Source organism: Phoenix dactylifera, unplaced genomic scaffold, assembly GCF_009389715.1.
Source record: "Phoenix dactylifera cultivar Barhee BC4 unplaced genomic scaffold, palm_55x_up_171113_PBpolish2nd_filt_p 001179F, whole genome shotgun sequence".
NCBI classification, from domain to species: domain Eukaryota; kingdom Viridiplantae; phylum Streptophyta; class Magnoliopsida; order Arecales; family Arecaceae; genus Phoenix; species Phoenix dactylifera.
Window position 1 is genome coordinate 71768 of NW_024068516.1, and position 11750 is coordinate 83517.

At 36.7% G+C, this 11750-nt stretch overlaps 1 protein-coding gene across 2 annotated transcripts; it reads right to left on the bottom strand.

The window, feature by feature from the left end:
* Nucleotides 1-926: 926 nt before the first annotated feature.
* On the bottom strand, nucleotides 927-6111 carry LOC103713566 (ADP,ATP carrier protein 1, mitochondrial-like). Of its 2 annotated transcripts, XM_008800545.4 has the most exons (5): nucleotides 5964-6106; nucleotides 5286-5319; nucleotides 3280-3806; nucleotides 1867-2238; nucleotides 927-1523 (listed from the first exon to the last, which is right to left on the bottom strand). In XM_008800545.4, the coding sequence occupies exons 3-5, from the start codon at nucleotides 3784-3786 to the stop codon at nucleotides 1227-1229; spliced, it is 1176 nt and encodes a 391-aa protein (XP_008798767.1). In that variant the 5' UTR covers nucleotides 3787-3806; nucleotides 5286-5319; nucleotides 5964-6106; the 3' UTR covers nucleotides 927-1226. The 2 variants fall into 2 exon arrangements, with proteins under 2 accessions (XP_008798767.1, XP_008798768.1); XM_008800546.4 differs by lacking the exon at nucleotides 5286-5319 and having other exon boundaries at nucleotides 5964-6111.
* Nucleotides 6112-11750: the final 5639 nt, after the last annotated feature.

Sequence of the window (11750 nt, forward strand, 5' to 3'; positions counted from 1 at the left end):
TCCATGCAGGTTTACTACTTATATCTTATACCATTACCTGATTATGGTTATGGTGCATTACCTGCGATCTTGATAGTAGATTTCATATCATGATTATGTCATTTATTTAATTTTTGTTATCGAATTCCACTGGATCTGATTTATACCTATCCAAATAACATTAAATTATACTTGTATTTACTAAAAAAAATATGAATATAACTAATATTCAATTTATATCTATTTTTATTTAAAATAAATATAGATATATCTAATATTCAACATATATCTATTAAAAAATATAAATATACCAATATTTCCAAATGAGAAGGAAAGTTGCATTCTTTCTTTTTTTTTTTTTGCTAAAACAAAAAGGAAAAGGGGATGAGGAGAATCTCACCCGCGTAGCAACCTCCGCTGGCCTCCTTCGCTGGAGAATGTTCGATGCGGGTGGACAAATTTTACTCATACCCTCTTTGATCCGTAGAAAATCCACATATGAGTACATCACACCAGTACCACCTAAGTATCCGGCAGACCAAATAGCGACTCCACCGAACAAACCAGACGGAAGGCACCCAGTCTCCACATTTAATCGACGCCCGCACGTTTCGAACCTAGGCCACTTTAATGGAATCAAAACTCCGTTCCCACCGTGCTACTACTTCGTTGGTAAGAGTTGCATTCTTTACCGACAAGGAGAAGACATGAAATTGACCGTGAAATAAGTTGGTCATGTCTAGGAGTAAGACTTCCAAACCTTAATAAAGATAACAATTAACTCTCCCAAAGTTGAATGCCGTATCATGCCTACAAACGTAAGACTGAGATCTACTGTTTAACAAACAATTCGGGAATTCTTGGTTCCAAATGGATACAACAGGAAAAATAGTCGATAAACTTCCTGTTCACATGCGGCAAGAACAAAGCATATTACACAAAGAAGGGAACAGCAGGAACAAATTACTGGCATCTGCATTGATGTCATCTTAAATTTGAGATACTATCATAAGAATACAAAGTTCAAAACTTCTGACGCTCCACGTTCAGCGGGCAAACCCACCACTATAACAATGATAATTAAGGTTTCGGAGCACATCACTCCAAAAATTGAGGGAGAATTCCCAGCTGCAGAAAAAAATTATTAAAATGGCAGATAAAACCGAACCGGATGGAAGGCATACGAACTCTCAAATAGAAATATTAGTTTTGTTTTCATCGCCATCTAAGGAAAAGGTATCTCCAACTTAAGCACCACCAGAACCGTACTTCTTCCCCAAAACGATCAGCTGCAGCTTGTCATAGCCAGCAAGCACACCGGCCCCAGCAACTGCACGGAGAATGTTGGCACCTGCACCCTTGAAAAGGGATTTTGGCCCCTCATTCTTCAGAATCTGGGAGAATGCATCCAGGGAGCTCTTGTACTTCACTGCTTCTCCAGAGGTCATCATCATTCTTCTGCGAACAGTATCGATGGGGTAGGAAGCAAGTCCAGCACCATTTGTAATCACCCAACCCAGGGCAAAGCTAGCAAAGAAACTATCCTGTAATCATCCAAAGTAAAACAAGCTGAAGAGCCACCATGCAATTTTATCAACAGGTGAATAAGACTGAAAACACCCAGACATATCACACGAGTAATCTATGTTGAAACTTCAGAAGCGTCGAGGAACCCAACAATATGGCAACTGATGAATACAGAATACTAAGAAGAGCTCGTATAAGGTGTAAGCATATTTAGATCCTCAGGCAAGTACAACAATATTACACATGCAATTTGAGCATGAAGAGATAGCCAACAGTTAAATATCGACCACTTACTGATGTTCATAGGATGAATTATCATTCAAGTTACTAAATATTGATTCATATTGTAAAATGTCATACCTGCAATTTTCCAGTAAGAACAACTGGCTTCAAAGAGTCATACATTCCGAAGTACAGACCCCGGTAAACTATAATTCCAACACATGAGATATTGAATCCACGGTAGAGGCCAGCTATGCCATCAGACTTCAATGTCTTCCGGTAGACATCAACGAGGCCATTGAATTGTCTTTCACCACCTTTTTTGGCTGCTTTTGCATCATTTGCCAAACGGGTACGGGCATAGTCCAATGAGTAGACAAATAGCAGAGAAGAAGCACCAGCTGCACCACCAGAAGCAAGGTTGCCACCAAACCATTTCCAGTATCCATCTTTATCTTTCTTAAAATTGAACATCCTCTTGAAGTAATCCTTGAAAGCAAAGTTCAAGGCCTGCAAGTGATAACAGGTAAGGAAATTAGCATATTTGAAGGAAAGAATCATTTAAACATCCAGTACAAATAAAGTCAGTGTTCTTGATTCAAATCAAAGAAGTTGGTCACATGCTTTAATTTCTAGGGAATAAGACAACAGATACATCTGCTGTGAGTGAGGATGGTGCTCAAGTACAAGCACACAGAGAATGAATTACAATCAACAACAGATGATAGCAGAAGTTGAAAAAACACAGTAAGATGCTAAAATACTACCATAAGGAAAATCTATGAATCTGAAAGCCAAGGAAATATTTTGGCCTTGATGTTGTACAGCCATATTGTGTCCTCACCAAATTCATCAAACAACAGGAAAAGGGAATATATAAGCAGTCCAAGAAGAATAGGCAAAAAATGTATAAAGAATATATTTTTAAAATCGGTTATAGAGAAATCAATGGGCAAAAAAATATGAATATAAGGCCTACCTAGGCCTAACATGTAGGGCACAATCTGGCCAGTCAAAAAGGAGTGTTGTAATTGCAAGCAACCAAATTATCCTTTTCTTCCCCTCCTAACTACAAACACCTTCCATCATATGCTTTCATTCTTTCTACTTAGAAAAGGTACGAAATGCATAAGTCAAAACTCAAAAATTAGCATTCAGTGATGTAAACCAAAAAAAATTAGGGAAGGCGTCTGGTTTTTCAAAAGCTCAGCTAATTACCTACAGAAGGATCAAGAAAATGGTGCATGCTCCCCAAAATCTTTCAAGAATTATGCCATGAAGATAAAATTTATCTAGCAACCAGCGGGGATTTTAAAGTTCAGATGGAACACTCTAGTTGAGGATCCAACCAGGTCATTCGACACCCTGGTTCTGAGAAGCAAGTCAAAAGGAAACTAAATCCACGAGTTGCAATTTAAGAACTTCATAAGCAAACAGATGCAATCAATTCCAACTACTTCTTGACTATCTTGCAAAATTAAATAAATTGGGTAAGGTTGCAACAATAAACTTTAAGTATGAAGTGATTTAGAGGTAGGTAACAAAACTGACCTGAGTTGGGAAGTAACGGATCACATTTGCAGCATTCCCTCTCCACAAAGAGATAATACCTTCATCCTTAATAGTTCGGCGGAAACAGTCCGCGATACCCTTGTAGGGCTCGGAAAGCCGACCTGCCTTGATCATCTCATCCTGGTTCTGGATAAGAAGTTTCACACGCTCAATAGGTGCAGCAGCAGTTTTGGAAACTGCAGCTGAGACTCCACCCATAAGGAAATCAATTGCAAAGCTGGCAAAACCTTTTTCTGAAGGCGCATGGGCAAAGACAGGTGACACAGATGACACCATGGAGAGATCACAGGTAGCTTTGCATGCAGGCATAAATGGAGTTTGCAGCGCATTGTTGACAAAGCTTGCAGATGCGAAGTGCCTCTCATACAGAGAAGGCGTACTGAAGTTGTAACTGCGGACCTGCATATCTTGTGCAAAGCTGGGACTAAGATGAAACTGGCTGGCAACCTTTTGGATTACAGTTGGGTGGTTAACTTGATCAGCCATGGTTTGTAGTAAAGAAAAACCTAGAAACAATGTACAGCATTCAGATAAGTAGCAAATTTTAACACAAGAAACATATTGTTAATTTAGAAGATACAATTTTTGTAAAAAAAAAATTAAATATTAAATATTGCTCAAAGAAAACTAAAAACATTTAGCTTAGCAATTTACCATGCTAAGTGCTCCCTCTACAATATTATTAGAAACGGGAAAAGTATAATTCAGAATTTTATGAAATAAAAACAGCAATTTGGAGAATGCATGTCCATGATTTTTTAAAACAAAGCTGATGATTATGCTAGACAAGCATATGTTTTAGAGCCTCCTTTTCACATGGGTTGTTGCTTGTGCATATTACTAAATTATCAGTTAAAGCACCTAATGTTGTGTCATTAAGTACATTATATTATGAACAAACACTAAGCAAATATCACTGAGAATCCATGGTAAATAAAGATGTATTGAATCCTATCAATGCAATTCAAGAATGTTAAGCAATCCCACTTGTTTGGTCCCCACATATGTAGTTACAAACAAAAGATGACATTCTTTACAGTCCATTTTTTTAATCCAAAAATTAAGAGGACTGCCTGCTTTTAAACTGCCCTATTGTCATATCCACTTATGTTTGTTCTCCCCAGTTCTCCAGGCAAGCTGATTAAATCATCTTTTGACATAAATTCGCACAATGATCAGCAGATACATCAAACTAAGATCTGTGGTTGATTTCAAAAATGATTAGGAGATAAGGCTAATACAGCTTATACCTATACACATAATGATTAGGCAAGCATGAAACAGAACACGAATGGCTAATACTACCCAAACATCAACAGAAGCATTAACAAACTGTAACAAACAGCAACATAATAATAGAAATTTCCTGAACTCTTTTCCTATAAACTAAAGCAAAATTCCCAGCCTGGAAATTTCCAGCAGGCAAATGTGAAGATTACATTGTATGGTTGGGTTCCCCATTAAAGCAGACCATATCCCCTTAAGCAGATCAAAAAATAGACGATTTTGGGTTATAAAAATATATACACTAAAATCCCACATATGATTCCTAGTTATGTCAACAATGATACAAAATATTATAATGAAATCTCAGGCACCTTTCTCTTATGTGCTCGTAGGAAGGTCAAAGAAAATGCGGATTTCACTTTGACTGAAGTTTACCTACCCATATGGAGGTAAACACTTGGAAAATATTCGCACAACACAACTCGATGCAGTTCACAATAACTGTCATTGCCCCTCATGCAATCTAACAAGATAACTAGGTCCTCTATAATCAATGTCCAAGGGAAAAAAACAATCATTATCTGAAATCCAATATCCCAAATCAAAACCTAAAATCCCAAATCAAGCCAATGAGGCCCTAAATTTCTTCCATTGTGTTTCTGCCCTCCTTTTAACTTTCAATAACAGGCAAACACTGACCAAATATTAAACAAAAATACTTAAAGTATAACCAGAAATGACGGCTTGAGTATACAAACCACTTAAAAATCCACGCTGATGGTTACGATGTACCCCAAAAATAAGACAAGATCAAAAGCAGCTTAGAGCAGAAAACAAATGATAAAATAATTTAAGAAACAAAATTCCTTCCCTGGATCAAGGAAAACAACGAAAAGACCAATATATGAACAGACAAAATTTCGTCTATATCCATTTGGAACGATATAAATATCATCTATACCTTGACCAATAAGGATGATGAGCATCATCAGGAACATTGAGAAGACTTGTACGGGACAATAACTAACAGATCAAGACCCCCAGAATCGTATGTAATAACCGGAGATCCAGAACATATATATAAATTAAACAAAAATATATAATCTTCCCTGACTTTTTTTATAAATGAGAAAACAATGTCGAAAATTAAAACATTCAGGAAAAATGAATTAAGTACATGGCGATCCTACAGACAACTAGAAACGAAAAGTCGCTCCAGATCTTGGATTAAAAAAACAAAGAAAAACGATCAAAAATCTAAATCACGACAAGATATTGAGATCAATCGAACCTGCTTGGAATCTGAAACTGGTTCAAGAAGAAATCGGAAACCAGATCTAGAAAAAAAAACCATAGACCATTCAACCGAATAAAACGACCAGAGATCGAGAGATCTAGCAACAGAAATCTTACGGAAACGAAAACTAATGGCTTACCCTTCGGAAACGATACAAACGAAGGCTCCCTCTCTCTCTCTCTCTGACTCCTCCCCTGAATCTCTAGGAGCTCTCTCGGCGCCTCCCGTTTATAGGGAAAGGAAGCCAATGGTGGAGACGGCGAGAGACGCGGAGAGGGGGCTTGTAGTGGGGCATCCTAGGGTTTTTATGTCAAAACTCAAAAGGGTCGCCCTACCGCAAATCATACGACAACACACACATCGACATAATCTTCGTGACGAAACTGCAGTAAGGCAGTGAAGGGCCGTCTAAAGTGTGTGGGCTCCATTACCTCTAGAATATTTGTGAAGTTGTTAGTCATTCTAGTGCATGTCAACGAGGAAATGCAAGATTTTGGCAACTGCATGAGGCTGCAGCCCAAGTTCACAAGCAACGGTTCTGGTAGCCGAATGCTGGAGGACTTGAGTTACAATACATTTCTGTGCAGGTTGATTACTTGCTTGGGAAACAGGCTTACTCTGGCAAAACAGATTTTGAGGTATGCTAGAAACCATGACAAATTTTAGTAGTCTTGACCTAGCAGCTCCACAAATTTTGCATCTTTTGTTTGCAAAAAAATATTTTTTGGCCCTTCAAAAATACTTTTAGATAAAATAAAGGTGTTTGATAAAATTTTCGAAAAACTGTTTTAGCTTTTCCAGAAAGCTAAAGACAGTTTTTTGGAAAAAGCTTCATTTTGAAGCTTTTTCGAAAAGCACTTTTAAGCTCGGTTGAAAAACTGTTTTTTTGACCAAAATATTCATGATAAAATATAACAATTACACAAAATATCTTTTTAATAATTGTTTAACTAATTTTATCACCTAGCTAGAAAATTTGTTATATTATGAAAAATTAATTTACACTAATAGTTATAATATTTTATATCTTTATTATTGTATTATACTATAAATATAGTATTATATTACATTATATCATAATACATTGATATGTTATATTAAATAATTTAATATAATATTAAATTATTATACTATAGTATATAATATTATATTAGTAATATTATATTACATTATAGTAATATTATACTATATCATATATTTATGTATTAATGCATATTATATTTTATTATGCTCCGTTGTATAATACTGTGCAATATTCTTTATGGTCATCTTATCATACCAAAAATATTTTTTTAGTTTATTTACCAAATATATATTAAAGTGGCACAGCACTTTAGAAATATATTTACCAAAAAGTAAACAACTTTTTATAAAAGCTCTATTTCAGGAAACTCTACTTTCAAAGCTCTACTTCTAAAAGCTCTACTACCAACAGCTCTCGTAAACGGAGCTTTAGTAGTCTTTATCAATACTTGGTTGGGCATCTTTTGATACTCACATGAGACTAAAATTTATCTATGGAGTTCAATGAGAAATTCATCATTAGTTGCTCCATCTTTAAGATGATAGCTTTAGGAATTATGGAATAAGTCATCAAATAGTCTAGTAGTGCGCACAACATTGATTTGATCAGGGTGATCCTACCCATCATAAATAGAGCCCTCCACTTCTAGCCCTCCAATCTTCCTTGCATGCTTTGAGTTAATGCTCCGTGGTCCGATTTACCATGCCTCCTTCAAATGATTGGCACCCAAGATATAGCCACGTGCTGGTATATTCTGATACTCTCACAGTGCCTTAATTTGTTTGCCTCATACCAAGATTAACCTTCGAGCTGAGCTTCAATGAAGATTTCTGCAACTTGACCCTATGGCCAAACATCAAGTAATACCTCATGACAATTTCCTTCAGCACTATTGTTTTTGCCTCTGTGGAATGAACCGCCAGCATACAATCATCTACAAACAAAAGATGCAAAATATGTGGGGCTGCTAGGTCAAGCTAGTAAGCTGTTAATACATGGTTGGAGATTACAATCCTCGACATACGCAACAAGGCATCATCATGTATAATAAAAAGGTACGGAGAAAGAGAGCACCCTTACCGAAAAACCATAGAGAGCTCGAGAATTCTGCAAGGGATCCATTGATCAGCAACACAAATGGGAGCCTTTAAATGGAACCACACGCCTAGCCAATCCAATCATCCTGGAATCTCATCTACCTTAAAGAGTGGAAAAAGAAGTCCCACTGAACTCAGTCATAGGTTCTTTCCACATCCAAGTTTATAACCATGAGACTATGCCAGATGGAGGCCTTGATGAGGTCGCTCATGATCTCTTAAGCAAGAAGAATGTTATCTGAAATGCTTCTAACCCTTATGAAAGCTCCATGTTCAAGACAAATCGGTAATTTCAACACCGGTTGCATCCTGTCGACAATGATTTTGCTATAATTTTATAGAGAGTGGTGCACAAGTTAAATAGGCCTAAAATAAAATGGCTCTACCACATCTCACCTCTTGGGTAGAAGATTATAATGAAGTTTTCATCTTCTTGATGGTAAAAATTGCTTAACCACTAAGAAAGATATTCTTTCCGATGATCGGCCAATACCTCTTTAAGGAAAAAAGTGAAAAATTATCAAATCCCAATGCTTTATCCCTCGGCATAGATCATAGAGCCTCATCCACCTCAGTATCAAAAGCCCGTTGCAGAAGCATCCCAATTTTCTCTGCAATCACAACCCTATTGAGGGGAGGGGTTGATGGTTCCCATCTCACATCATCATTATTATTCTAGCAACACTTAAAAAACTAAAGAATCTCGCACTTGATTATATCTAGAGCCTTTGCAACTTCTCCATCCTGGCCCTTAGCAAGCAGGTGGAATTTCTGTGCCTTTTTGTCATTGTGGATCTGTGGAAGAATTTATTACTATTGTCCTATCATGCAACCAACCAACCTTGGATTTTTGCCATCAATAGATCTCCTTTACGAAGTAAAGGGTGGTTATGTGAAAGACTAGCCCTTAGGATATTTACATTAGCATCTGAAAGCCCCCTTAATTAAACTCCTTCTGTTGGGGGTGAACAACAGTTCCATCACCTTAGCCTACACTTCATCAGCACAAGTTTCCACTTCATGTAATATCTCAAGATTGAGTACGAAAGAGCTAAATCTTTTCAAAGTAAAAATTAAAAGAAATAACAGTATCTGCGAGAAAAGGCAATGATCTGAACAGAGGCAGGATAAGTGACTTATCTGGTAGTTTGGAAAATATCAAATCAATAATGGACATGCGTGATATATGTAAGAAGAAAATGGGCATTCAAGCTTATTACCCAATTGATAATTTTGCTTTCTTTATATGTCTCGTTCTATAAATATTCAAATAAGATGGTGTATCTCTCTAAAAGATAACATTTTCTTAACACCTCCAATGCAGATTGACGTAGAAGTGACATGGATTGAGGAGCGAAAAAACATTCAAAGTCATCGGTACCTAATCTTCATTCTTCAATAAATTTATCAACTACAATATTTGGCACCTTTTTATACCAACTCTATTTTAGATTTTTTTTAAAAGAAGCATACTTTATGCTTTCAATAAATTGGGATGTTGGTGCTTTCCGCGACTTCTTCTTCTTCTTCTTCTTATTTATTTATTTATTTTGGGACTACCGTAACTCACATCAACCTTGTTGGGTCCAAAATATTACAGAATAAACTAAGCCAAAACTAAAGCCAACTAGAAACAATATTCACACAGGCAATATATCAAATACCCGAAGAGCAGAAAGAAAAATATACCAAATTTATGTGGAAAATCTTCCAGTGTACAGGAAAAAAAACACAGGGCAAATCCAATCAATCCACTATAATAAATATAGAGTTTACAATTCTCAAGTTTATGCTCAAAACTTGAGTTTACAACAAATTGGAAAAACTCCAACATCACCTCCCTAAGAGTAACAATGATATCACCCAAACTACCACAATATGATGAACCCAAGAATGTGATGAGATTTCTAACAATGAATACTATAAATTTCCTATAGCATCCAACATAACTCTTAGATAGAAACCTAATTTGTTAAATCACTGTGCGAAAAACCACACCCGATAAAAATAAAGAAAGAAAAAAGAACCTATTTTTCTTCCTTTTTCTTCTTTATTTGGCATGCCAATTTCTTTGGCTGCACCCTCTGCCCTTTTGTCACAGTACCCCCTAGCTCTCTTTTCTTATTCTTTCTTTTGTTTCTCAGCCGAAAGCGCCTCCCAAGTTCACGTGTCTTTTCTTTTATTCACGCACTCTCCCATGCGGTCCTACAAGAAAATAGAGATCAAGCCCTAATGGGCTATTGGACCTTCTCAAGTGGGCTGGACCCACTTATAATCTCCCCCTCCAGCCCATAGAAGAAGGAAACTGTACTCTAACTTACTAGTTAGAATCCATGCCGGCCAATCCGGTGCAAAGTTTCAGCTTCTCTCTTGTCACAACTTTTGTCATCATGTCAGCTAGATTCTTGTTAGTGTGAATCTTCTGTAGTTGTACTAACTATTCTGCAACTATCTGACATAGCCAATGGTATCTCACATCTATGTGCTTTGTGTATGAATGATATGTAGCATTCTTGCTCAAGTCTCATACACTTTGACTGTCACAATGAACTACGTACTCATCTTGCTTTAAACCCAAATCTTAGAGAAACCGTCTTATCCAAAGCATCTCTTTCACTGCTTCAGTAACTGTAATATACTCAGCCTCAGTGGTACATAAGGCAATACACTTTTGCAGTTTCGAATGCCAAAATATAGCTCCCCCTGCAAAAGTAAACAAATATCCTAAAGTTAATTTTCTTCCATCAAAGTCACCAGACATATCTGAATCTGTATAGCCCTCCAAAATTGGTTTTAAGCCCCCAAAAGTCAAGCACATCTTGGAGCTACCTCTCAAGTATCTGAAAATCCACTTTACTACTTGCTAGTGATCTTTCCTAGGATTAACAAGAAACCTGCTAATAACTCCAATAGCATGAGTAATGTTTGAGCATGTGCAAACCATAGCATACATCAAACTTCCGATTGCAGAGGAGTAAGGAACTACTGCCATGCTATCTTTCTCTTCTTTTGTAGAAGGACAAGTCTCTTACTCAGTCTGAAGTGATTACCAAGAGGTGTACTGACTAGTTTAGCCTACACTTCGTGAGCACAAGTTTCCACTTAATGCAATATCCCAAGATTGAGTACAAAAGAGCCAAATCTTTTTAAAGTAAAAATTAAAAGAAATAACAGTATCGACGGGAAGAGGCAATGATCTGAACAGAGGCAGGATAAGTGACGCATCTGGTAGTTTGGAAAATATCAAATCAATAATGGACATGCGTGATATATGTAAGAAGAAAATGGGCATTCAAACTTATTACCTAATTGATAATTTTGCTCTCTTTATATGTCTCGTTCTATAAATATTCAAATACGATGGTGTATCTCTCTAAAATATGACATTTTCTTGACACTTTCAATGCAAATTTACGTAGAAGTGGCATGGATTGAGGAGCAAAAAACATTCAAAGTCATCGGTACCCAATCTTCATTCTTCAATAAATTTATCAACTACAATATTTGGCACCTTTTTATACCAACTCTATTTTAGATTTTTTTTAAAAGAAGCGTACTTTATGCTTTCAATAAATGGGGATGTTGGTGCTTTCCGCGGCGGCTTCTTCTTCTTCTTCTTTTTATTATTTATTTATTTTTTTTTTTTTTGGGACTACGGTAATTCATGTCAACCGGGGGTGGGAGAGCGAAGTCGGTCGCTTTATTAGGCCTTTCACAATAGATGCGCCTTTAACCCGCTCAAAAGGGCGCGCCGGTCGCGGACTATGAAGGGTCTATTTGCAAAAGGATTCTAAGAAGCAAAACG